This window comes from Pseudopodoces humilis, chromosome 23 (genome assembly GCF_049639895.1).
Source record: "Pseudopodoces humilis isolate 2021_Gansu_Grassland_sample_001 chromosome 23, ASM4963989v1, whole genome shotgun sequence".
Lineage (NCBI taxonomy): Eukaryota > Metazoa > Chordata > Aves > Passeriformes > Paridae > Pseudopodoces > Pseudopodoces humilis.
In genome coordinates, this window is record NC_142222.1 from 3,319,659 (window position 1) to 3,347,060 (window position 27,402).

The 27,402-nt window shown below is 47.0% G+C and overlaps 2 protein-coding genes across 4 annotated transcripts; both read right to left on the reverse strand.

Moving 5' to 3' along the window:
• Positions 1 to 1,402: 1,402 nt before the first annotated feature.
• Positions 1,403 to 8,447, reverse strand: NLE1 (notchless homolog 1). Of its 2 annotated transcripts, none has more exons than XM_088066113.1 (13): positions 8,427 to 8,447; positions 8,018 to 8,164; positions 7,717 to 7,934; positions 7,552 to 7,631; positions 7,220 to 7,296; positions 5,970 to 6,067; positions 4,456 to 4,648; positions 3,880 to 4,015; positions 3,563 to 3,609; positions 3,238 to 3,440; positions 2,197 to 2,356; positions 2,041 to 2,111; positions 1,403 to 1,587 (listed from the first exon to the last, which is right to left on the reverse strand). In XM_088066113.1, the coding sequence occupies exons 1-13, from the start codon at positions 8,433 to 8,435 to the stop codon at positions 1,575 to 1,577; spliced, it is 1,452 nt and encodes a 483-aa protein (XP_087922239.1). In that variant the 5' UTR covers positions 8,436 to 8,447; the 3' UTR covers positions 1,403 to 1,574. The 2 variants fall into 2 exon arrangements, with proteins under 2 accessions (XP_087922239.1, XP_005525780.2); XM_005525723.3 differs by having other exon boundaries at positions 8,018 to 8,239; positions 8,427 to 8,442.
• Positions 8,448 to 8,950: 503 nt separating this feature from the next.
• On the reverse strand, positions 8,951 to 26,967 carry AKAP10 (A-kinase anchoring protein 10). 2 transcript variants are annotated; one of them, XM_088066190.1, is made up of 15 exons: positions 26,807 to 26,967; positions 23,218 to 23,265; positions 20,976 to 21,158; positions 20,151 to 20,690; positions 18,662 to 18,760; positions 18,145 to 18,229; positions 17,687 to 17,810; positions 16,494 to 16,630; positions 15,407 to 15,551; positions 14,536 to 14,709; positions 13,081 to 13,190; positions 12,655 to 12,737; positions 12,056 to 12,108; positions 11,371 to 11,466; positions 8,951 to 10,344 (listed from the first exon to the last, which is right to left on the reverse strand). In XM_088066190.1, the coding sequence occupies exons 1-15, from the start codon at positions 26,964 to 26,966 to the stop codon at positions 10,339 to 10,341; spliced, it is 2,043 nt and encodes a 680-aa protein (XP_087922316.1). In that variant the 5' UTR covers position 26,967; the 3' UTR covers positions 8,951 to 10,338. The 2 variants fall into 2 exon arrangements, with proteins under 2 accessions (XP_087922316.1, XP_014110320.2); XM_014254845.2 differs by lacking the exon at positions 23,218 to 23,265.
• Between the last annotated feature and the right edge of the window lie 435 nt (positions 26,968 to 27,402).

Below are 27,402 nucleotides of genomic sequence, written 5' to 3' on the forward strand. Positions count from 1 at the left end.
ACATTTACTTCAGTGAATTACAAAAGGCTTTGTTTATGCAGATGGATGCAACGTGGCTTCACTGTCAGCAAGAACCAGCTGGAGGAAGCACCATAATGAAAGAGCAGGTATGGGATCCTGAGCTCTTCCCAGAAGAACCCATAGAGATAGATCCTGCTGACTTGGCTGGCAGAAGGAGATACCAACAGCAACAGGAACCACAAATTGTCTTCTCAGTCATGTTAAAGATTTTGTTGCAGTCTTTGGCTCACCTGAACTCTTGCAGACAAGCAAAAGGCCATTACTGCACAATCTTAATTCTCCAAAGCAATCCTGCCAGCAGGGATAAAGTCCTAAAATGCATCTTCTGCATCTGGGAAGCATCTGAGACCCAAACTCCTGTTGAATTGTAGTAATCACTGCGTATGAGGGCTATGGAGAATGTTTTGACCGTCATGCTAACTTGCTGCAACTAAATCTGACAGTAATTTCTGCTCCTTATTAATCATATCTTGATTTTCTCTGTTTCATAAGCATCCTAGAAATAAACACTTGGTCCAGGTCTATTCACCACATGATGGCTGGAAACATTAATTGACTGATAAAAAGGCTCATAAGCAAACTTGCAAATACCCAGCTGACAGTGTGAATCCCTCTCACCCACTGGGCAAGTAAATGCACTTGAGAAATTCCAGAAGGAGCCAGCTCTGTGCAATGGAAATATGGCCACTTTCTCTGTCTGTCTCAGCCCTGCTGTCAGCACATATCCAGGGCAAGGGACAAGTGCCATACAAAAATCCTGCTCCATTCTTCCCCTTCCCCACCCTATCCTTCCTTCCCCCTGAGCCAGTGGTGGATGGGAAATGGACACTTTCTCCCCTGCTCAGAGTCTCACTTCCCCACTCCCAAGAGCTGTTGAAACCTGAAAACTCAGCACAGCTCCAGCAGTCATTTGAAGTCCATGCCTGCTGCATGAACAGATTAGCAAAGGAGTTATCTGCTGTGGATGCAGAGGATCACTGGCAGATAATGCGAAGCACAGCCCACAGGGAAGCGGGGCTGTGTGGAAAAACAAAACTTCACTGGAATAACGAGAAGCCCCAGGTCCTCATTCCCAGCAGATCTTTGTCCCAGACATGCAGCCAAGCACAATTCTGCAGTGTAATGTTGTGCTGAATTTTACAGTTTTTCTCTCTCTCAAGGCCACACAAGGACAACCCTCTCTGTTCCCACTAAAGCCCTCTTCTCCACAGGATTCTTCACAGAGCAAGAAAGGGCACGAGCAGTTTCCACCCTTTGCTTGCCCCTTTCAAGACCATGGCTACTGTGAGGCTAAATTCCAATAAAAAGCCAGTTGAGATGGAGGCAGATGAGATATCCCTCCTGTGATGTTCAGAGGAAATCATCCTGCAATGCACAGCTCTTAATAAGAACTAAAATTAAAATTTCCTTAAATAAATATAAGGAAAGAGCCCACGAGGGACAGTTGCCAACGGGAACGCAGAGCCATGTTTGGGTCAATCTCTTCATCCATCACCTTGGAGATCTCCCAGGACTGTGCTGAGGGCAGGACCAGCGGCTCCATGTCACTGCTCCTATCGACGCCATCTGGAAAAGGAAAGAGCTGCTGTGTCCCTGTGGTGGGCCACCAGCTCTGCCACAGAGCCCAGAAGGCACCAGACAAGAGCAGCAGCAAGGGGACCTGGGGTCAGTCAAATGGCAACCAGCTCCAGGAATTTGTCTGCATAACTGGGAGAAGGAAGAAGGTCAGAAAGTAAGACCTGACCAGCTGGTGCAACTGTTCCTTCCCCTCTCCAGGAATCAAAATATCTGAGTCAAATTTCATCCTGACTGCTTGGCTGGAGGGGCTCTGCTTTTCTAGTTATCTCCCAGCAACAGTTCCTGCCCTGAGAGAGGTCAGGTCTCCAAGCTGGAATTTGACCTGGTGTTGTGCTCTCTGGAAGATCATGCCCTAACCACACAGATCTCTGCAAGGGCACTGTGGCTCTGAGGGACACCTGGAGTAGCTGCAACACCCTCATGGACAAACAGGTTACTCACATCCGCAGACACTTGTCCTTCCCTCCGCTCGCTACCCTCTGTCCGTCCGGGCTCCAATCTGCTGCATACACCTGGTGTGGTGGAAATGAGTCACCTCTGCTGGGAGGAGGGGTCCCTCCCGCCTCCCAAACATCTCAGCTCCACCACGCAGCTCACCTCATCCGCATGGCCAGGCAGATCGATGGCCAGTTTCTTTGTCTTGGCATCCCAGACCTTGAGGGTGCTGTCGCTGCTGCCGCTCACCAGCAAGCGGCTGTCGGCTGACCAGGCAATCTGGTACACGGCTGACACGTGGCCCCTCAGTGATGTCAGGTACCTGGGGACAAGGACAGGCTGTTAGAGCAGCAGGCTTTGCTCCAAACTTGCCCTTGCCTTCATGCTTCTTCTCCACCAGCAGTCACAGGATGCCCAGCACACTCCAGGCAGTTCATTGCTAGACAGAGTCCATCCAAAAACCTTCCCAAGTGGGCTCAGAACCTTCTAGAGGATGCCTCTTCACCTCACCCCCTCTGCCAAGAAACCTTTAGCCAGCAGGCAACACTTCAGCCTCACTGCACAGGTGTGTCCTTCCCTCCCCAACTGAGCAGCCCAGATTTAGGACCTTTAAAAACACTGACATGAAAGTCAAGCTCATGAGCATTAAGACTGGTTTGCAAGGGAGGACTGCTGCCTCCAAGAGCTCACCAGTACTGCAGCTGAAAGTTAAAAGCTGGATTACAGGAGCATCCAAATACCAACTACTTGTAACTACAAGAATTTGCATCATCCAGAACAAGCTGTTCTCTGGCACAAGAACTGTTTAAACTGGGTCAGTCTCCAGTTCCCAACACACACATCTTCAGGAGATCAGTGGAGTGGAACATCCCATCCCACCACAGCTGTGCCTGCCCTGGAGAACCGACCCTGCAGCAACAGGGTGTGCACACAGGTGCCAGGCAGTGCTGTGGCTGAGTCACAGTGGGACTGCACACACAGAGCCAAGCACAGACACCCCGACACAAGAAAAGCCAGACAAGAGACTTCCCGTGGGCAGAAAAAGGCAGAGGCAGCAGAGTGACTTTGTATGAGTTGGGGCTACAGAGATGCTGAACAAACCAGTGAGCTGCTGGCAGTGAACTGGGACCCAGCCCTGTGTGCCCTGAACATTACACACAGACTCCAAAGCAGCACCACCTCTAACAGAACAAACCAACTCACTTTCCTGTCCTACCATCCCAGAGCTTTATGGACTTGTCAAAGGAAGCACTAGCTATTATCCGGGTGTCTGGTGAGAACAGGACTTGGTTAATCAATGCCTGGTGGCCTGTCATTCTCTCCAGTGGCTTCTTGTCTTCTGCTGGCCTCCAAAGAAACAGGGTGAAATCATCTGACCCCGAGACGAGCCTTTCTGGTTCCTGGCCCTGAAAAAGGGATGAAAGAGCTTGTGGAAGCTTGTGGAAGCGTGTGGAGAGCTTGTGGAAGCACACCAGTGTGGGGGTGTCCACTGCTTTCACCAGTGACAGCAGGGACAAGAGGGACTTACCCGGACTTGGTTGTACCTCTGCAGTGCCCTGTCTTTGATTTCTGACACTGAAAAAGGGAAAAGGAGTGTGAAATAGAGATTGGCAATCCTTAGATGAAAAGAAACTTTGTAACCTTGTTATGCCAATTCCAGTCCTGGCTCTGAGCAGGAGCATTTGTGATTGCTCCATTTGCCAAAGGCAATTTGGGAGCAACGCCTGGAAAAACAGAGTGACCTCCCTATCCCCCAGACTGCTCCACCCTGGCATGGGCAAGAAAAATCTTGACTTCCAGCATGACCAGTCCTCCCCCAGCCTCCAAGGTGTGTGCTGTACTCACAGGAGCCTCTGACATCCTGGGGGTTGATGGTGGCCTCGGCTGGCTCAAAGGCTCCAGTGCGGAGAACATAGTCGGTGCTCAGGGCCATGGTGTTCACCCAGTGAGCGTGGCCCTGCAGGGTGCGGCACAGGACCCCCTGGGGACAAAGTCACCCTCAGACAGTGACAGGACAGGCAGGACACAGCCAGGCTGCACAGCACCCACCAGACCCACCGGGCTGCAAGAAGCAACCCCAGACTTTTCAAACCTGCTTGCTCCAGCTGCAGGCAGGCTAAGCAGGGAAGACACAACACTGCTGAGTTTCAGGAATCAGCTTCCCTTGCACAACACCCATCACCTCAGGGTGATGCTCCAGGGAAGTTTCCAGCTTTTAGCCCCATTTAATGCTCTTAAGGATGAAAACATCACACAGCAGCTACCCCTTGCAAATGGTGCCAAGCAACAGGTCTGACAGGTCAAGGAGATACAGCACCTCTGTTTTTCAGGGTACAAGCTGTGCCAGGAAGAGCAAACAAAGCTACCACACAGTGTGCCCAGCCCCCTTTGCCAGCAGCCCAAGGGCAGTTCCTCACTTACATCCTGGCTCCTCCAGACTTTGATGGTCCTGTCCTGGGAGGAGGAGTAGAGCAAGCCATCACCCCCCCACTTCACACAGGTCACTGACTGCGTGTGGCTTGTGAGGATTTTGTCACACCTGCCCATCAGCGTGTCCCAGATGCGGATGCTGCTGTCCTTGGAGGCACTGGCCAGGTAACGGCACTCCGGGTTTCTGGGCAAAGAGATCAAATCCATTTGTGCAGCTTGCCTGAGCTCCTTCCCCACCAGCCCCAGAGAATTCAAAGGTCCAGCAGGCAACAAAATGCAACTTTCCTTTGGCTTCAGATCAGAAAGAGGCCAGACAGGTGCAGAGCACTGACCTACAGAGAACAAGGTCTCACAAGGCAGGGGAGAGGCAGATAAATGCTTCCTCCAAACCAACTCCTGGGCTGCACATTGGAGAAATCAGTCCAGGGTAAACCTGGCATCTGAGGCCTTGGCAATGACCTTGTTTGCACAGCTTTAACCCACTGACTAACGAGGTCACCACAAACTGCCACCTTCCCTGGACACAGGCTGGAGAGAGCCTTGGGCAGGGGATCAGCTTTACACAGGGAGAACAGATCCCCAGCATTGGGAATGTGTTGGATGTTCCCCTGCCTCTGCCATGCTTCATCTCCAGCCTGTGGACAGAGTGCTGCTGTGTTGACAGGGCTGAAAGGAGCAATGTCTATCCATATGCATTGTGGCTCAGGGGGAAAACTGAACACATCTGGAAGCAGCTGGCCACAATCCTCTGTCCTTTGAACATCTTTACCACTCAGCATGGTGGCACCAGCAGTGAGGAAGAGCACAGCCCCTCCCATTGCACTGGAACTGGCTGCAGCCCTGGCAGGGTCATGTCTCTCCATTTCTTCATCTTCCTTACAATAATTTTTTTGCTAATCCAGTTAATTGTCTGCAAATAGCTGGAGCTTCCTACTGGCAAATTCAATTTGCAGGGTTCTGCTCTGAAGGGACCCTTTTTCTTTTTTATTTATTTCTCTAACATCTTGGATTAATGGCTACAACTGTCCCACTCCACCCACCTCTTCCAGAGGGAGGTTTAGCTGATCGAAGGGATAAGGGGATTGTACAGTTAATCATCCCTCATGATAAACAAACGAGATGACAGAGGCCAGCAGGATCAGGGGAGCAGAAAGGAGTGCTCTGCCCTTGGACACCACCAGGCCTCCCTGCTCCCACCTCAGCATTGCTGGAGCAGCACATCAGTGTTTGTCCAGCACCACAAAAGCAGTGTTTTCCACAGACAGGAAAAGAGCTTTCCCAGGGGAAAAGAGACACAGCCTGGCAGTGATTCCCCAGCAATTCATGGGGACTGTGAGCAGCAGCTGGGACTCCTGGCTCCCAACTGCACACATTCTTCCCAGCTCACCTTGAGAGCTGTTCTACACAGGCTTTTTCCTGTAACAGGAGAAATGCAAACAGGAGCAATGCCCTTTGGGTCAGGCTGCTCTTTTCCATAGGAGGGCTGAGCTGGCCTCTTCACTTACATGTGGAGCGGTTCCCAGCACAGACATGTGATCCATTTGGAGTGGCCAGAGAGCACCCGGCCGATCTGGCTGCCAGTGGCTGGGTCCCAGAGAAAGATCTGTCCAAGAGAGGAAGCACAAGGGTTGCGTCAGGCCACAGACATCATGTGAATCCCAGAGACGTTGGAGCTCCATTTAGAAAGGAGAGGTGTCCTTGGGATCGTGTTTGCACACACAGCAGCAGCAGGGGATGGGGGCTGGATGCCTTTCCAAATCCCTGCAGCCATCAGCTGACACCCAAAAGAACGAGACAGGATTGTCCTCCTGTCTGCCTACAATGCTGCTGCTACAAAGTTATCTGACTCAACTCAAATAGGATACAGGCCCCCCAAAAGCCACCCCATGTCAGAGACTCAGGGAATGTTTCCAGAGCACAATGAAAGCCACAGCATGCTAAACGCTGCTGATTATCGGATGCTGTGGGTGGGACACATGCTGGTTTTCTCTTGTTGATTTCTCTCTACATAAACGTTCATCTTAAGAGCCAAGGCATTAGTCATCTCCTACTTAAGAACCTGGGAGAAATAGGGAAAAGGAGGACAAGCAGCTCTCTGGGTTCAATTAGAGGCAGACCAGCACTAAACCATGGTTGAACCACTCTGGCCCAGGACATTTCCTTGGGATTGGCATCATAACCTTGGCAGCTCTGTGAGTGCTGTCATTATTCCCAGACCATTCAAAGGTCAGAGAGAGCAACTGCCCCTTAGCACTCAGCTCCCATTTAACCACATGCTCCTGCTTCCCCAGGCATTTCTGCACTTCAAACACCATTTTGCCCCACAGCGGGGGCTGAACTCCCTTCATGATCCTGCAAGATGGAATTTGGCTGTGTCTGTGTGGGAACACTGTGACCAGGCTGCTGCAGCACGGCTAGGACACGCTAACAGCAGCCCTGACCTGTCCTCACTCTAGACACCTCCCTCGTAATGGAGGCACCTGCCAATGACAACATCCAAAGCCTAGACTCTTCCCAGTACGGAGGGAAAAGCGTCTGCCACGGGACAGCAGGACTCAGCAGCAAGAGCTCCCCCGGGTGACAATGTCAGAGCTGGCACAGAGATGTTTCTCGCAATACCACGACACGTCCACAAAGCTCCTCTGGGGAATGGGAATTGTGCTCCAAAAATGGGATACACCACTCACACCCCTGAAGAAACAAGCCTTTCACCCCTAATTCCCCCCAGCCCCATGCTGAGGGAGCCCACGTGTACCTGGCTGTTCTTGCAGCCCGAGGCCAGTTTCTTCCCATCAGGTGACCAAGCAATGCTGAGCACCCAGTGCCGGTGACCTGGCAGAGAGAGCATGAGTGGCTGTGAGTAGTGAGCTGTGACTGTCCCTGGTGTCCCAGCATGAAGCCACTCTGTGCTCCTCCTGGCCAGCCCCTCTGTTTCCACTTTGCCAAAGAGAGCTACTTCCTCCCCATGCTGCAGTCCCAGCCTGGACAGCTCAAACAGCATCAGGCTCTGCTTGTCCCCCAAGGCAGACAGGGGGTCCATGAGGGAGGGGGTCACAAGTTGCCCTCCTGGCACATCCCAGCACCCACCTTTGGCCGTGAACTGTGGCGTTTCCGTGCTGAGGTCCCAGAAGCGGACAGTGGTGTCTCCAGAGCCACTTGCCAGGTACCTGGGAGAGGAGGAACAGCTCAGTACAGTGTCCCCATGACAAGACAAGGGCACCCTGATGCCTGCCTGCAGCCAGACCCTCGTACTTTCCCGTGGGGCTGAAAGCCACGGAGATGACGGCCTCGGTGTGTCCCTCCAGGGAGCTTGTGCAGCGTGTCACGGCCCGCACCCTGAACACAGCCTGCGGCTGGTAGATGATGTCCAGGACCTTCTCTGTCTCCACGCTCTGCCCTGCCAGGGTCTTCTCCAGCGACGCCACGATCTCGGCATCGTGGACGAAGAAGGCCAGAGGCACCGGCTCATCCTGCGGGAGACAGGGCAGGTGAGGTAGCGAGGGGCGGCGCCGGGTCGGGCTGGGGGTGCCGGGGAGCTCGGGAGGGGTCTCACCTTCTGTAGGAGGGCGTTGCAGACCAGCTGCAGCTTGTCCGGAGTGATGGTGACCGGGACGTCGAAGGGGGAGCCCAGGCACTCCCCTGCCTCATCGCGGAACTGGATCAGGAGCCGCTGCACATCCTCCTCGTCCGGCGACATATTCTGCGGGATAGCGGGCTCAGCGCCGAGTCCCACCGGGCAGCGGGCACAGCCGCCTAGCCCGGCAGCGACACCCGCCTGGGGAGAAGGAACCTCTTCAGAGGGGACACCGCGTAGGGCCCGTGGGAAAGAGAAACCCCCGCACTGAGCAGGAGCCGCGCGGGGGAACCCCAGGGGAGGGCGAGAAGACCCCGGAACGCCGCAGCAGCTTCCAGGTGCTGCCGATCCCGATCCCGATCCCGATCCCGATCCCGCTCCCGCTCACCGCGGCCATGTGCGCGCGCGCCCCACGTGGGCCGGAAGCGGCGGGAGCGCCCGAGCGCGGCGCTGCTGCCCCCTGGCGGCCGGCGGGGAGCGCCGCGCTCGCCCCGGGGCCGCGGGTTCGAGGCCCCGCAGGGACAACTCCCGAGGGCCCCACGCGCACGGAGCTCACCGCGGTTCTAAAACCTCAGGGATTTGATGCCAAAACGACTCAAGATAGACCGAGCCTTTCACATTCAGTCCGGCCCAAGGGTTAAGGAAACGCAGCCCTGAGCAATGTCCATACCCAAATCTGGGACTTGTAATCCCCAAACGCCCAGGATTAGTCGGGATCCCACCCAGGGGGGAAACTGGCAGGGGTGCACGAGTTTAATGTGGTTCAATACTTCAGGACCAACCCCTGCCCCTTTAAACCTTTTCCAGCCCAACTTCTGCCAAGTCCTGTGACTGAACACCTTATTTACTACTTAAATAAGAATTACTCTAATTTACCACACTGCCATTAACATAATCCATTAAGAAATGTGGACAAAATTACCCCTAAAACTCACATAAAAAACATCCCATGTAACTTCAAACCCCATGAAAACAGAAAAATCAACACAAATTTTAATACTTATATATTTTAAATCAAAACACAATTAAATATAGTATGTTTTAAGTACATGAATGCTTGGGTATGAGAGAAATAAGAGGTGGTACATAGTACCAAAAACCTATACACAGCCTTTTTGCTTTTTCATAACAATACAGTGTGTCTCTATACAATCAAATATTGCAACAGAATGACACTTTCTAGTCAATCAAGATATTCTGAACATTGGAAATGATTTGAGTTCTTCACATAGTGATTTCTTTGCACGAGTTTGAGGAAAAAAGCAATCATTAGAATAAAAAAAGAAAAAAAGACCCCAAATAAAAGTGTCATATACTAAAAATGCAGCAGTAACATAATGGTGAGACACTGAGTACTTCTGCTACCCTGCAAAATCAATTTGCTGGGGAAAAAAAAGAGAGGTGCTGTGTAACATGGTAAGTGTTGACAGTGTCAGGAAGAAGGCCAGAGGGCGTTAAAAATTGTTTTTCTTTGTAAACCAAACATCTGGAATTAGATACTACGCTGGGTGGAGGACAACAAGCGATGGAGAATGGCAGCAATTCCTTTTTTCATTGCTCATGGGATGGTGAGGACAGGAAGTGGAGCAGTCTGCAGGGTCCAACCTGCTTGGAAGGTGAGAGCAGAGGGGCTGCAGGACCAGCCTTAGATCTGCTCTGTGGTAGAAGCAGGGGAGGTGTGTGTGTGTGTGTGTGTGTGTGTGTGTGTGTGCAGGTGTAGGAGCTCAACAAGAAGGAGTTCCTGACCCTTCTACACTGCCTTTAAAGTTAATGCAGTTATGCAGTAAAATACATTTATCTTACAGGTGAATACTCATCTATTTCAAGTAATGGAAAATGAAACTTAGAACTTTCCAGGTCATTCACTGCCAATGGATTCGCCTCACAGCCCTTCCAATTCTGTGTTTAAAAACTACAAGCAGTAGAACTAGAAACTGCACCACAACCTTCCCCTTTGTTGTGGCCTCTGTGCCCCATTCCAGATATTTTGCTTAAAAGTCTTTTTTTGAGACAGGTCAAGTATTTGTGAAGTTGATCACAGTTTCTCGTAAACTGCATCTTCATCTTAGAACCATTGTTACTGTGAATGCCACATGCTCCAGGGAAAAGTGTTTCTTCACTCTCTGCAGTGGAGGTCCAGGATTGCTTCTTTTTCATTCTTCCTTAGAAATGAGGGAGATTCCAGCGGTTGGAGTAACAGTGCTTTGTTTTTATTGGCTGTGTTAAAGAATCCACCAATAGAGAAAGTTCACTCATTCTCAAAGTGGAAAACCAGATTTTCTGTCCTGGAGTTTCTAAAATCATAGCTGGAAAAGGGAAAAATAGTTCATTTTACCCTAAAACATGCAAAATAATTGCTCAATAGAAAGACGTTTCATGTTTAAAAACATTGAAGCTAGGTTTGTTTGAGTTTGGGGGAGAAAAAAATCCCAAAACCTAATCCAAATACACTCAACCTTTTGATTACTTGCTTAATTGAATCCAGAGCATCTGCAGCCATTCGAGATTTCTAAATACTGTGCTGAGTGACCTTTTCATCCAGGCAGACTGGAGTTGTATCATTTGCAGACAAGCTATTAAGTGAAATCGTTATACAAGTCACTTAAATGTTACTGCTCTATTAGAAAGAAAACACTCACACAGTGAATCCATGGATCCACCATTTGGATCAAATAACTGGGCTTTGGTACATGTTTACCTTCAAGAACTGAACATAATTCAAGTTAATTTTTAGAAACTCACATGCTCGAAAGTCAGAAGTACCAGACATTAATTTGGTAACCTGCTGTCACCAATATATCACAAAATCCAACTGCTACCTCAGAACCGGTGTTTAGACAGAGAGCACATGGGCTGTATAACAATGCAGTCACTAACCAAACCTATGGACAGGGTTACTGTGTCTTTTTGAAGTCTGGAGACAGAAATACATAAATGAGAGCACCCAGTGAGACAAATTGACAGCTGTTGAGTTTTACTGACACTTCAAGCAGAAATACCACTGACTAAGAGGACACAGCAAGTGTGAGCTCAAGTAAGGAATTACACTTCATCCTGCAGCACAGATCACCCTTTTAACTAATTACGTAGTTTGCAGACTCAAGCTAAGTTTATTGCTTGCACAGGAGAACCACCACAGGCATCTGTTAAGAAATTCCTACATCACACGTAGGCCGAAACACTTCCAACCTTTGTTTCTTCCTCTCATGCTCTGCTGGTTTGAAAATTTACCAGCGTGGGTTTCAGCCACAGGAGGAAGGCAAGTGAGAGCTCTGCTCCTCCCACAGCCTGACTGGAGCCAGATGAAGACAGCAGCCTGTCCACCCCCCTACCTTGGTGACCTTCTCCAAAGGCTGCTCACACTGCGCCTGCTGCATGACGTCGTTGACAATCATCTTTGCTATCCTCCAAGCCATCTCTTCTTGAGCCTGAAAAACACAGCCCAAAACATAGATAGCTTCAGGTTCTTAAAAGAAAAACACAATGCTCTCAGCACAGCCTTGGAATCAAGGTAAACTTCACAACTCCATAACTTGTAGAAACATATCCTCCCTCAATGGAAATGCACCTTGCTTCCAAGTAGTGTTAACTTCAATTATTGTACTTAAGGCTTGATGAAGTTTCCAAGAGAGTTAGTGGAGATTTTAGATTTATCTCTTGGGGACTTGTCCAAGCCCCTCAGAGGAGGAAAAATGCAGCCTGGAATCCATGTGAAGTGGTCACTTCACCATAAAAAAAAATCAAACAGCACTTCTTACACCCCTACTTACAGGTATATAAAACCACAGTTAGAAAAACCTGACTGCAAGCACACACTTAATTAGTTCAACCAGCAAGTACTGGAGAAGAGCAAACTAGTTTCACACATACATGCAATCAAATTATATTTAGCACACAGAGTCTCCCTGTTCTTGGTGCAGCAAAAAGATACTCAGAGATAACAGCCAGGATTAAGAATATCAATACTTTATTTCTCTGAAGTGTAAAGTTACAAGAAGAACATGAAAGGGAACACACCTCATCTGTATTTCCTTGAACCCATTTCTTCATTGCTTGTGAAAACATGGACCCTGGTTGAGATAAAAACAGCAAGCAAGGTATGTCAGCAAAGTGAGGTACAAGGCTGATTCCTGTCACCCTTCTGAAGGGTTTGCTCTGCTGGCATTCAGGACATGGAGGAGTGGCAGGAAAGAAGGGGCTGCCTGGAGCCATGTGGACACTGAGCCTTTCCCAGAGCTGAAAAGCAGCACCAGCCACAGGTTCCAGCCTGGGTGGGAAGCGTGTGGAGAGCTGCAGTTCTTTTTCATCTCAAGACCAAAGCTTTGATCACCAGCTCAGCTGCTGACGCTTCCATCCCTGCCAGGTTCCATCGAGCTCCAACTCCCACAGGCTGCTCGTGCTCCACAGAGTCCAGCTGGACCAGAAAAACAGAATTTGGAAAGCAAACTGGGCCAGAGATGGGTTTTTCCTCAGTATAGGCCAATCTCCCACAGCATCTCTATTTGGCTTAAAACAGATCTGGAAAGAGTCAAACACTTTGCCTATCTTAATTCCAGCAGGGAAGAGAACAGATGTTTACAGAAATGGAGAAAATGGAGAGAAAGAGCAAAGCAAACCTTTTGATTTTTTGACATCAGGCTCTGGTTCAGATTCTCTGATGAACTGCCCCAGGTCACTGACTCTTCCAAACGTCATCTTCCTGAGGAGAGGAGTGAAGAACCATGTGGGTGATCAAAAGAATCCTGGCATTATGGAAAGCTGTATGTGGCTATATACTTGGCTATATTTTGGAATCAAATAGGAACAGTAACTAAGAGGAAGAGAAAAACCAATTATAAATATTTTCCTGGCTGCCATTTTGGTCAAAGAAACATTCATTGGGTGTTAAATCACACTATTGAAATAAATTTAGTGTCAAATATTAAGACATGGACTAAGATCTTGCATTTAGGCCTACTCTCCATGCAGGAGGACACAGCAAAAATGAAACAGAGGTGAAACATGTAACTAGAAAGGAAACAGTACACTGAAATGAACCTTACCCTGCATATGTTCGTTGATACAAAGACTCTGGATCCAGACTTGCAGCATCTACAATTATTGCTTCATCAAAATTTTTCAGGATTTTAACATTAGCCTTTTTGACATTGGACTACAAATAAAAATTCTAAGTATTAGTGCCCAATGCAGACAACTACCAGCTTCTTAACAAAACTTTCTCTAAGCAAGAGTATAAAAGAATTAGTGTGTCTACACATCCTTGAATTCCCAACTCATAGGACACTGTTTTTAGCAGAGGATGATAAAGTTCTGTGGACAGAGCCCAAGACACAAAGCCCAGGTCAGCACACGCTGCTCTCTGATCATTATCAGCTCCACAGATTACTGTGTGCTTGAAAATCATTTGTTGTGAGTCTGGAGCATCCCTCTCCTGCTCTTGGTAAGCAATTCCCAAACATAGATGCCTCCCCCATGCACAGAGAACAAACATTTATCTTCTGGCCTGGAGTATTTATATAAGATGATGAAAAAAAAAAAAGCCAAGGAAACATCAGAGCAACAGCAGGGAGGAGGGCACAACACACAGCGATCCATTATCGCCTCAGCACGGAACAGGAACAGGGATGGCAGCTCCTTTCCTGCTGCTCTTTATGCAAAAATATGCAGAGACACAGAGATTCTCCTATTCAGACAAGTAGGAATGCACACCACAGAAAGCAGCACCTCATTTCCTAAATTGCCCAGCCAATTACCAGCAGTTCCTCCTGCTCAGAGGATCAAGCAGCAGGAGGCTTCAAGAACATAGATTTTATTCCCCACTTCACAACAAGGGAAGGAATATTCCCTCCCTGCAAATTAGGAGTTTTAAAAATAGTACAAGCAGGTAATACAGCTTCCAAGTGGCTGGAAAGCCAGGACATGACTAACAATGATGTAGATACTGGATTTGAAGCTCAGGGTAGCCCTACAGAGTTCAATAAAAGCAGCTCTCGCTTGACTCTTCTGCTCTCAGCTGGGCTTGCAGTTTCCAAACTGCCCTGTTCTGTGTTCAACCAGATTGATGCCTTCAGCCCTGGAAATGAGTTTACTCATTTCAGGACAGAAGATCTGGCACTTTAGAAGAACTGAGCACACAAAGCTCATATGTTTATATTTAAATTTGATAGCATATTCATAAGTGTCAATTTTCACCTGAAGCTCTACCAATGGTATTGACAAAATAATATTATTTCTAATAACAAGCATTCTTAGATATTATGGCATCATGAAAAAGTCTTCAGTAATAGTAGCAGCTTAATAAAGACATCCACTGATGTAAAGAAGTAACAGCAGCACAAGGCTTTGGGTACAACTAATATCAGAGACACTTCTGACAGAACTGAGCTGCAGGTAGATTAAACACATCCTAACACAACACAGGTTTTAAATGAAAGTGGAATGGTGTTTCCTTACAGGGTAAAAGCTTGGATATTGACACAGAAAACCCAAATTGGTACCTGAGAGGCAGAGCCATCCATGCTCCCTATGGAATCACTGTCAGGAGAGCTGCCAGGGCCATGAATACTCAGTGCAATGTTCCCTCCTGGGAATTCATCTCCTCGTACTGAATGGATGAGGTCATTCAAGTATTTGTAGTAAAGGTTGCTGGACAAGAAACCAGGTAGGAAAACCTGAGAGACAAAAAGTCATCTTTAATCAAGGCTGGTCTGCATAGTTAGAGAAGAGCACACAAACTCTCAGTCCTTGTGTAGATGGAACACAAGTGAAAGCATCCATGCATGGAATTACTGTGGATTAGCAACTGCCTTGTTTTAAATTTTAATCCTACTGTAAAACAAACCCAACTGCCTATTAATCAAATCCCCCAGTAACTGGAACTGAAGTTCAGGGTTCTTTTTCCCCTCTAGAAAGTTAAGCTTGACAGCCCAACTGGCTTTACAGTTATTCTGTTTCACTGTTCACAATTCTCTGCAGCTTCTGAATCAAATCATTCATTTCTGGTATCTGGGTATCCCAGAGTTACATTATTAACCACAGCACTTCTATTAGACTTGCAAACAACTCCTACAAAGAGGAAGGAAAATTTTCTAAAGATATAAAATAAGCTGTTGATAGCAATTCACATGGGAGGAAATTCTGTTACTTCCATTAAACTGCAATAATCACCCGAGACAAACATTTCACAGAGCATTAACAGCAGCCAGTGGGTGGTAGCTTCAAATCGGGATGGGGAAAAGAGTCTGGCAGATTTTCCTGAAGCTGTTCTATTATCCAGGTAAACAGGAAGTCAGTAAAGAAACGGGACAAATCAGGAATCTCCACATCACCTTCACTAAGTGTGAACCCCACTCTGAAGAAGGATCTCACCGTCTCCATGGTTGTCCACGCCTGCCTTAAGGGAGTGGTGAAGCAGCTGGGGAGAGGCCCCCCCTCCCTGCAGATGTTTGATTCAATCTCCAGCCTCACAGAGTCATCAAACCCCAGAGGATGTGTGGCCTGCAGGGAGAAGTACCTGGGGCAGGGCACGGAAACAACACAAACAGGATTTGCAAACCTCTGAAGGTGCTCAGTGCCCACCTGTCCCCCAGACACTGCAAAAACCTGCACACACCTGGTCCCCACCGACTACAGGTGAGACATCCCTCCCCAATCCCCCCAGAAATGGTTCTGAGAGCCCTGCCCTGAAACACAGATCAAAAACAGAGAATGGAAGACAGGAATGGAGCAGGAAACACCCAGAACTCCAAATGAGCATTGCCTCTACTGCTCACATCCTTGCAAAAGGAGTTAAAGTTTGGAGGAATAACTGATGAAACTCTGAGTGAAGCATTTGCTTCCTCTCTAATCATTATTTCCTCCTTAGGTAATAACTCAGTTAGGTTAGAACCTCACACTTAAGCTTAAGAACAAACATATCCTGGAAGCAGTCATCCTGTCTGTCTCCCAGCTGTCTTATTGCTAAAGTGAAGCACAAAGCACAGGAACAAAGTTCATCTCCTGACAGTCTGATATTAAAAAGGATCTGATTGCTTCCTTAAAAAAAGGAAATATTTCGCAATACTAAGAACAAGCACTAGTTGGCTTTTATTGCATGTGAGAACAGTTTCTACAGCCTACTTTTAACAGTACCTGAACATCAAGGTTTTTCTGCAGTGCTATTAGGCTTAAACCCCTTCCATTTTTACACATCATCCAATCAGCTTTGATATTTCCCTACCAAACTCAAGCAACCGAGTCCTGAAAATCCTGAATTATGTTTAAGAATGGAATCCTTGTAAGGATTTCTCCCCATGTATATCAAAAAATTTGAAAAGGTCACGTGTACAAACACATCAAAAGCCACCTTGACAAAATACACCTCAGCAGAGGAGCACAAGAGTGCAGAGAAGTTCCTTTTGCACAGCACAACACAAAACTACAAATAAAGAAACGAAAAATTGTTGAACTCTCTCACTTGTCATACAAAATCATGGCATCGTTCTGTGCTTCTTGCCCATCGTACTGGCCTTTTTTGGCAGCAAGCTGAGATTGGAAATTATCTGCTGCCAACCAGAACTGCAACACATTAACTGCATCTTCCTTCTCCATGTACTGGAAGGGAAATCAGAAAGAGATTAAAGAAGTTTTAGCAAGAAACTTTTAATAATTTTTTAACTTCCTTCTTCCCATTTAGAACAAGAAACATAGGCCATATGTTAGTGATGCAAAATTGTCACCAAGACACAATATTTTGAATTTCTATTTCAGACAGATTTTGCTTGCTTGGAAGGAAGAAAAAAAAAAAAAAAAAAAAAAAGAGAACTTCTGACATTTTTTTTCTGTACTTATTTTCACACTTAGTTTCCAAAAAGCTATGTCTGTCCTAGGACAGGAAACACCATTTTCATGCTACATTTAGCTTACACTGAGCTCAGCACATTGTCTCAGCTTCCAAAGCTGCAGTTTCAAACTACATCAGCTCGTCAGGCTATCAGAACAAGTATGTCAAGAGCTGATTCCTTAAAGGTGCAGAAGCTTGAAACTGTGAAATCTTTTATTTAACCTATCACATCACTAAAGGTGTCCTCTCCACATAGCACTGGTTATGATTTGTCATCTGTAATAACACTTGAAGCTTTTACAGTCACTACAATGTGAAGACCAAGAAGACAATGTCAAAGCTTCTACAAAGCAAAGAGACTCTGAGAAGCACTCACTAACTGGAGAGGAAATTACAAATATTCATTCCACAACACAATGGATAAGTCTGAACATTTGAATTAGTTCTACATGGGGACAGGAAAAAGTCCAGTGCATTTTCTCTCAGTAAAAATGCACCTTGGGTTTTTATTATACTTAGGATCACAGAATTACAGAAATCTTTGTGTGGAATGGGACCTTAAAAATGATCCAGTCCCACACCCTGCCATGGGCAGGGACACCTTCCACTATATCCAAGGTTGCTCCAAGCCTGTCCAACCTGGCCTTGGACACTTCCAGGGATCCAGGGGCAGCCACAGCTGCTCTGGGCAGCCTGTGCCAGGGTCTCCCCACCCTCACAGGGAAAAATTCCTTGCCAATATCCCACCTAAAGCCATCAAAGAATTAACAGATTTTTTTCATCTGCTAGAAAGGGATCTAAAAACAAACCCAAATGTTGACACTCACCTCAGAGAAGTAGAACAGGGCTGACTCACAGAACAGAATGTCAGCCAGATACACAGTCCCACTGGTCAGCACCTCGATCTGGTATTTACAGAAATGGTGACTTCGCAAAAACTCACTAAAGTGCCTGCACAAAGACAGGGACAATCAGCTATCAGGGCCAGCAGCACCCAAGGCACCCTCAGAACCAATTAGGTCTTGCCCAGAACTCTGATACTTTTGGTTGGATAAAAGTAAAACAAGCAAGACACAGGGCAGGTTTGTAAATGGCACAAGAGATAAAGAACACAACAGTGTGAACAGCCAAGTTCAGCAAGAATGTTTTGGAGAAGGGGAGCTGAGCAGTTTCAAATACAGAAGACAGCACAGAAAATTGCTGATATGGTTATGTCTCCATAAGCATTTTTAACAGAACCTTTAGGATAAGAGACACAAGAACCCAAACCACTGTATCAACTTACTCTTGTTCCATTGCACTGAACACTATGGACTGTGCAGTAACAAAGCAGTTTGGATCCACTTGGCCATCCTCCCCACAGATCTTTGCTGCAAAGAAAGACCAGGTTAATTTTCACATGGATTTGGCTGATGGAGCTGAAAGACATGAGCAGGGACTAGTTAATGAAAAATTGCAGTTCAAATCCACCAGAATCAGCTAGTTCTGACTGAGCAAAGAGCTTCCAAATCTGGCCAAATAATAATATGGCTAAAGTATTTGATTGAGACTCGTATCTGGATCCCCTACATAATGACCAATAATTCTTTCCCTAATTTAAACAAAATCTCTGAAAGTTTTTATGAGGATATTCACAGCACTGCTGAAGGTCAGATCCAGTGATACTTGTAATCTCCTATCTTTTTACAGCTGCTTTTAAAATTCATAAAAGTAAAGACAAATACAAGTGTGTGACAAATTAGAGACACATTTTTATAGGGACAGAGCAGCTCTGAAATCAGGAAGCAGTTATTCATTCTTACCAACTATGTCATTTCTCATTGCTTCTGTAATAGGGATTGGTTTAGCAGCATCTGGAGAAATATATTTGGTAAAAGTACTAACTGCATCCCGTTCTATACCTGCAGGGAAGAAATACAGAATCAAACTTGGAATTCCTTGGTATCAGTGAGAAACAAATGTTTTCTTTTCAGAAAAGCAGGTGTCTAATTCTCAGTGATGCTTCCACTGCAGGATATTCATATTCTGCTCCTGACCAGCTGCAGGGACTGTAGGATCTCCAGCAAGGTCGCAACAAACCCAGCATGGACTAAGATGGAATAAAACAACATAGCTCCAAATTTTCCCTACCACCACACAAGGCAGAACCCACTTCCTCAGCTGCACACCACAGTCCCAGAAGCAACACCTTTCAGGCAAGTAAATTCCCAGTTTTTAGCTCTCATCACAGAAAAATAATTTGCATTATATAGGAATTAGTAGGGAAAAAAGCATCTTAAAATGAGATGCCTCAAACAAATTGTGTTCTTTACACATCATCTTTTGAGACTTGTGACTCTGCTCTGGAAGAGAGAAAAAAATTACACTCAAATTCTTTTCCAATTTCTCAGTAAGGACCCTGTGTTCTCAAATTCTTTTTAGACGTCAGAAAGCAGCACTGCTTTGATGACTAAAACATCATTTTCCTTGTTTAAGTGACTTTTGGGCTGAGGTTATGTATTGTGGAGGCATATGATAAATAACTACATGAGAAAGACAAACAGCAAGAGAAAGGGATGCAACATGAGGAAACAGTTGGGCAAACAAAAGGAACCGATATGAAGAAAGAAGTGTTTCCTTTTTGCCTGCAGACTTGCACAAATGAGGGAGGACTGAGTAGATGCAAAGTAGAGAAACATGTTACTGTGCATGTAGCTCACTACCAAAAGGAAATATTTTAATTTCATTCTTACTTCCAGCAGCCTCTGAAGAGGTGGAGTCCAAATGACAACAAATCAGTTACAAGGGGAGGAACTCTATCAAATAAATCCAAGAACAAAAGCAGTACATTCCACATATAAATCTCCACAAGTCTCTTCCAACCACTACTTATGTCTTTTTATGTAATACAGGATATTTACCTTCCATGACAGGTTAATTATCAATTCTCAGCCCCACCATCCAAACTTTCTACAATTCTTTTAAGGTGGGATGAGATGGGTGAGGGAAGAACTGGAAATAGCAATGTTCACTTAATTTCTTATGATTACACATGGAAGAACAGAAGCAACCTATGCTCATTGAGTACACAATGATCTTGATGTCTCTTCAGTAGCTTTTTTATTTTTAAACAAGTCAAACAATACACAGCTCAAACTGACCAGCAGCAAGTTAACATCAGTGATACATAAAACTTTCTTCCTTACAACATCGCATCATGCTTGCTAAGAACCTGAGAACTGAGGCAGCTCCCTGCACAAAAACATTCCCCATTTCCCACCTTTTCAACCAAAGGGAACACGCAGCACTTACTTTTCATGAGTTTTCCTGACAAGTCCTTTAGTGCAGAGGAGGGGCTGTTTCTATTTGATACTGAAAGCTTGGAAGATCCTTGCTGATCAGCTGGAAGAGAGTGAGTCCCTGTCTCTGGTTTCCTCAGAGCCAGAGCACTGGTGCTGTGGCTCTCCTGCCCCAGCAGCCCCACGTCGTTCTGGCAGCTGGCAGTTCTGTCAGGCTCAGGCCGGAGCAGCTGGGCTGTGCCAGAGCCCTCCAGCCTCTCCTCCAGCCACCCAGCAGGAGGAGAGGAGGCCAATTCCTGCTGTTTGGAGGGGGACACTGGCTCTGCCAGGGAGCTCTGCTTCACTGTGTTCAGGCTGTGCGCGCGGATGCGAGACCAGGTGGTAGAGTGGAAGCTCTCGGCCTCTAACCAGAATTTCACCAAGTGCTCCATCCTGCGCAGCTCCATGAACTGGATGAAGTAAGGGAGGGCTACACTGTCCTGCAGGACTTGTTCAAGAGTCTTGGAAAGGCTTGATTTGGTCTCTTGAGCCTGGTAGTTCAGACATGATCTGCCTAAAGGAAAACATAAAATGAAAGGGAATGAGCACATCATGTACCACACATGTGGGGGACAGGTACAAAAGTGTCCTGTAATGCAACTGTGAAGAGGCAATTCCAACATAATGACAAAGTAAAGGAATTGTCTGCTCCCTTCAAAACCCTCTGAGGGTAACACAGATGCTACTGTAACAGCAACCACACTTTTACTACCTATTCATTTACCTGAAAACAAAGGGAGGGTGAGTGCACCAGGAATACACAGAATAAAAAGAAAAGTTGATATTATCATAGCCTTACCCAAGTCTCCAAAGTGAGCAGCTTCCATGTGACTTGGCTGCTTCTTGAGGGCAGCTGTGCGGCTGCTGGAAAAGGAGTCCATGTTGGCAGAGATGGCATTGATGGCCACATGGCTTGGTCCTGCAGCCTCCAGCAAGGCATGATTCCTAGTGCTTCTCTGAGGGGAATGTACTGGGATTGGAGCTGGAATCAAGACAGGAATTGTTAAAGCACAAGGACCCCAAGACTCTTCTAAGCATTGCCCAATGCTAAGTACCCCAAAATATACCAGGGAGTTTGCAAAAGTCAGTTTCATTAAAACCTCACTGAACCACTGTGCGTCATCTTTGGTCAAGGGGCTGATTAAAGACCACAAGTTTTGTAATCGCAAGAATAAACTCACTCCCACCCACCTCTGTTTTCCTTATTCAGCAGCAAATCAAGAGATGCCACGTCTAAGTTTATACATGAAATATTCCTGTGTCTTCCTGCTTCCTTGATAACCACTACTGCAACAACTTTATACTCTGCCAAGAATTTAGCTTAGTTCCAGTGCTCCTGCCAATCCATTTCCATGGCTTTTTGAAAGCTAAAATGTGTTAAAAAATCCTGAACTACAAAGCCATCTGTGAGGTTTAATAAGAGCTATTTCTCAACAATACTTTTGTTGCTTCTGCTTGGTTGCAAGAGAAAAGAAAACAATAAGGAAATACCTCTGATGAAACCCAGGTTATACACTTAACCCCCTCTGGCTGTTTTAGGACACAAGTGGCTACTGGAACTCAAAAAAAATAAATACATAAGAACTTCCTCACACAAAATTCTGCTAATTGTTAATTGATGACAAAGCTGAAAAAAACCCCAAGCATGCTCACAGCAGATTCCAAAGCTCTCAGGAAGCTGTGTTAGATGAGGATGTCATGCAGGGATATCTTACACCTCTGACTGAAAAATAAAGCACATCAGATGAGCTGATTATATCAGCACCTCCCAGGGATGTGTTCCATCAAGGTGTCAGGCAACTTGGGCTTCATGACTTCCATGCTGCATCACTTTATTTTTATTCCCAATTTTATGACAGCAGTTGACAATTTCACACTTAGATGTCACACCACAGATACCTCAGGAGCAATGGAAACATTTAAATTATTGCCAAGTGTTTGTGCAGTTGCAGGACTGGACACGAAGACACCACTTGCTGCTTCTTACAAAGCCTCTGGGAATTTCATACCAGCAGTAATGGAGAAAATACCTTTTTTCCAAGGCCAAGGGATGGCAGCAGTGGGAAAATTTGGTGGAGCTTACTTGTGTAGAGCCAGAGCTACACTCCTCATAATGCTACAGGCTTTTGTCAATTAGATTTAAATTTAATTTTATATTATGGACATTTGAGGAAAAAAAATGTTCTACTCTCTCTATGGGTTGAGCAAAGGTGCTCTCTGCTGCAGCAGCTCACAAAGTGCAATACTATAAATTTTCAAGTTTATTTTTATTTTCAGGGTCAGCATACTGGTAGTTGCACTGAAAGGTGAGGAGTGGCTATGAAAAAAGATGCAACTCACTGTTTCCTGCATTTGATTTGAAAGACAGACTACCAAGGTGAAAAAAGCCTGTCATTTTCTCTTGATGTGCAGATAACACATTACCAAGTACAGATACAGGATTTTGTCTGAGGGTATAAAAGTAACAGATCTGATTCTGGCATTTACCTCATCTCCTTTCAGTACTGCAAGAAAATCTGACAGGATAAGCAAACTTGTTTTTCTACAGTTTATAAATCTTTTCCACTGAGATCTTTTCTCCTTTCATACGAGATTTAGCAGCAAGACCTCTGCCCCACACAAAGCAGCAGCAGAATGGCTCTTTCAGGATTTGGATCTTCAGCCTCACAAGCCCCATCAAAGTTAAATCTGCAGCTTCTGCAAATCAGACAGTGAATCTCCACTTTCCAAACTCCAAAGGACACTGCACCTGAGCAAGGAACTTCAGCAGCAATTTTTTGTGGTTAAGGAACAACCACCATATGCAAGGTGACCAGACTGCCTGATCACTCTGAATTAAAGCTCACAGCTGACATAACTTAATAACCCTCTGCACCTACAGATTCAGCAAGATAAGGAGGAACCCAGAAACAGAATGAAGTTCTGGGTTTGATGCATAGGTCAGATCTGTGCTCAGGAGTAAGGAAATGATCCTGTTGGGTAAGATAAAAATGCTGGATGATGGCAGAGATCTGAATTTACAGACAAGAGTTTGAGCTTACTTTTAATTGCTTTCACATCTGTGGTCTTTTCTTGTTCTTTGCCTTTCACTGTAAAATACAAAGGAAAATGTTAATGCTATTTTGAGCCACTAATGGCATTCATCTGAGAATGGACATAGAATTCCCAACATCAGCAAGCATCAGAGGCAGATGGAAACCATAATGTTGTTAAAACCTATTTCTCATTTAAATTGCACATCTGTAACTGCCAGAGGCTTTCAAAGCTCTTCTGCAGACTTTTCAAAAGCAAAACCTTATAATCCATCAATTAAGTTTCATGAAATACCGTCTGTTAAATTTCCATTAAGATATTTACTGTCCACAGATTAAAGCTACATTCAGGGTGACTTTGATAAACAGCATGAATTGGGAAGAGTGGGAAAGGTGTGTTTTAAGTGTAGAGTACTGGCAGGTGCTCTCTGTGAACCAAAAATCACCAAAAAATAACATTTCACTTGTGTTACAGAAAGAGCAGCACAACTCCCAACACTGAGGAGATGTGGGCTGGCTCTGGCTCCATGGAGCTGCTTCCATGCATATGATGGATACCACAGGAAAGCTCTGGAAACTCCCTGCAAACAGTTAATTCTCTCACAAATAGTCCTGCTTAATCATCATCAAACCTCGAGTGAGCAACTGATGGGGAGATAACACTGTAAAAAGTTGTGATGGAAAAGCGATTTGAGAATTTATTTCTTTTTTACATATTACTATTTTATAAAGGAAGCTCCTAAAGGAAGTGAAGGAAGAGATCTGTTCAAAACAAAAATAAAGAAGCCCAAGCAGCACATGAACAGGATGGCAGAGAAACAAATGCAGGGGTGATATTGGAGAATGTGATCTACCAGGGAGGCTGCTCCAGGCAAGGATTATTACTACAAATAGGTCATCCCTGAGCATGACTGTGGAGCCCTTCCTAAGGTAACCACAAGACACAGCCCGGCACAATCCCACATTTACATCACAAAACACATTAAAAAAAAACTCACCCAAAGCCTTCCTATTCTAACCTAAGGATGTTAAATATTTTAAAGGAGAACTCCGCTCTCTGGTTACATAATTGCCCTGGCCTGGCGGCTGCAGCTCAGCCTGCCAGCCTCCCCTGTGAGCACAGACGCTGCAGGGCTGCAAACTCAGATCAGGCTCGAACATTTCAGCTGCCAGTGAGCACATTCTGTGACAGAGGGGTTTAAGTGTCCAGTAAAAGAGGTGGATTCTCTCCACACTGACCTGCAGCCCGATACAGCTGCGAGCAAGGGAGAGTAACCAGCCTTTACATAACTGGAGCTGAGGACAGGAGAGAAATTACTGAGGAACAGTGAGGCACAGAGGGAACCAAGCAACCTCTACGAACTCTCATCTTCCCCAAATCACTCCAATATTTCATCAAACCAGTTCCTAGCTATCAGCAGTAATTCCTGGGTTTCACACAAGAACCCTCCATAAGCCTATTTTCAGTTTAAATACCTCTGTTCCTCCTTTCCAAGCTACTTAGTCCCTCCCTAAATACCTACTTACTACTGGAAATACAAACTCCAGGGTCGTGTCCCAATCCTTTCCACACAGGCTGCTTCTGTCTCTAGCAGCTGAGCACAACCAAGTGACATCAGTAACAGGAAGGGACAAAATCTGCTCTGATCCAGGACAAGCCCAAATTTTAGAGACTGAAGTTTCACTACATGAATTCACTTTCACTTCCCCCAAAAAGCGGATGCTGTGTGGTGCCTGTGTGAAACCACAGAATGGGGACTGAGGGTGAGGTTTCCAGTGGCCAATCCCATTCCAAAGGGTGCCAAACCAGCACGTGACGTCCCGGAGTTTTAATCCACATCTTGAAATGCTCTGAACAAACTCAAAAAGCGTTCATGGTGTGTCAACAGCGCACAAAAAACGAGGACCTGCTGAGGCCAGCCAGGCTGTGGGACAGCACGTTATTCCCAAGATATCCCCAGGGATGAGCTGTTCCACTGGCAGCAGTTTCATAACCTGCCCTCAAGTGCCCAGCTCACCTGTTATACTTCGATTTCTCAACCCATTATCCACCTTCACTGTGCCATACCTTTATTTTAAGGCCCAAGCTATAAAAACACTTCACCCTTGGTTTTGATTTTTCTACAGGTAAGTTGCTTTATGATCCTTGCTATGGTATAATTTAAAATTAATTTTTACCCACTGCAATACCCTCTTAAATGACAGCTCACCCCAGGAACACTGGTGTTTATAGGATTTTGGACTGCACCTGGCCAGTGTTTTATCCTAAGCCTTAATGTGCTGCTTTCCTCTCAGCTTCAGTTCATATCTTCTCTAAAAGCCAAATCTAAAAACAGAGATCACACAAAGTGGTGTTTCATGCACAGCCCAGATGAAAGGTTGCTTTTCTCCTCCCTTCACAGCGTCTCTCTCAGGCTTTTTGTGCTGATTTGCCTCTCTGACCAAAGATCCTTTAATCAAAGGAATACAGATCCTCAACTACGCTTGTCAGATAATCAGACCTCTCATGGCTTTCTTCCTGATAAAGTTTCCACCCAAGCTGACCTTGTCCCTGTGATCCCACATCAGGATGGAACCTCAGCTCCACAATTCTCAATGAAGCAGCAGGAGCTCATTTTGAAGAGTTTATAACCACTACCAAAGTTTTATTCTGCAGCCCAACATTTATATATAAACACCTCAAAAGGGATCATAGCACTTGCAAAGACCTCAGTGGCTTCCAGAATCTTCAGATCTGCTATTAAGAACAGTTCAGATTCATTTCTCCCACAGCTTCTGCACTAACCTCCCCAAAGACTGACATTTTCAGTGCTGCTGCTTTGGCTGAGCAAGATCCAGAGGATGCGTGATCCAAGAGCATCAACATCACCCCAGGTACCACGTTCTGGCCTCCCAGGATGTGCATTTTGCATTCAGTAACCCAGAAAGTCTTTAGGACTGCGCTGCATCAGAAAAATCAGTGGTTGCATTGCTCGAGCTACAGCATCGCGAGGAAACAGAACTTTCCCAAGGGGCCTTTTCTGAAAGGTGCCACTTCCAACAAAATCCACCCAAACCACAACCGGGCGGGTTGAGAGGGCAGGGCCCTGCCTGCAGTACGATCACAAAGTGCCTTCAAAACGCTGCGCTCCAAGAGAACACTTAAACTGCACCCATTTGTGCTGCTGGAGTATTATAAATATTTCACGAGCCCTGAATTTCCCAGCTTGTGCTCCCTAACAAATCTATTACAGAATAAACTGCCACGGACTCCTTTAGCTTGCATGGAGAGTTCAGTGCGATGAGATCCTCTTTTCACCGAGATTTTCAGCCGCTGCTGTACGTTCTCGGCCCATCATTATTTTTTACAAAATATGTCAGCGTTGTGAAAAATATCATCTGTAAAGGGCTCAGAGGCTCAAGCCCTGCACGAAGCGTGGGAGGTGCTACAGCCCCCTCTCGCCCCGGTCACCGTCCGCAGCCGCCGGGAGCCGCGGGCAGCCCGGGGGCCGCACCCCGCTGCCGCTCACGGGAGAGCCCCGGCAGCAGCCGAGCCCCCCGAGCCCCGCCCGGCCCCGGCCCCCCAACCCCGCGGGAGGACCCGGGCACCGGCACTGACCGTCATTGGCGGGGAGGCCGCTCCTCAAGGCCCGCGCGTCCTCGCGGGGCCCGGTGGCGATGCCCGGAGGGGCAGGGCCCGGGCCCGGCATCCGCGCGGGGGACGAGCCCGGCGGCCGCCCGCCCACCGCCCCCCTACCTTTCCGCCTGAAAAAGGACATAGCGCCGGGGAGGGGGCGAGGCGGCCGCCGGGGCGGGGGAAGGCGGGAGGGAGGGAAGGCAGCGCGCCGGGTCCTATGAATGAGGCTGCTGCGCCCGCCCGCCGCCGCCGCCGCTCCCTCCGCCTCTTCCTCCCGCGGCGGCGCCCGCGGCCGCCATGTTGTCAACAACCGCCCCGCGGCCGCTTCCGGCAGCGCCGCCCGCACGGCACGGCGGGATGCGGCCGCACTCAACATGGCCGCCCCGGCGCCGCGCCCGCTGGCCAATGGGGGCCGGGAGGGGCCGCCATGTTGGGTGAGGGCAAGGAGTCCGCGGGGGGCCGGGGGGGAGGGGGACTAGGGCGGCCATCTTTGATGAGGGCGGGGGGCGGCCTGAGGCGCCGGCCGCCATCGTGCCTGAAGGCGCGGGTGACCTGGGGACGGTGCGGCAATTTGGGCG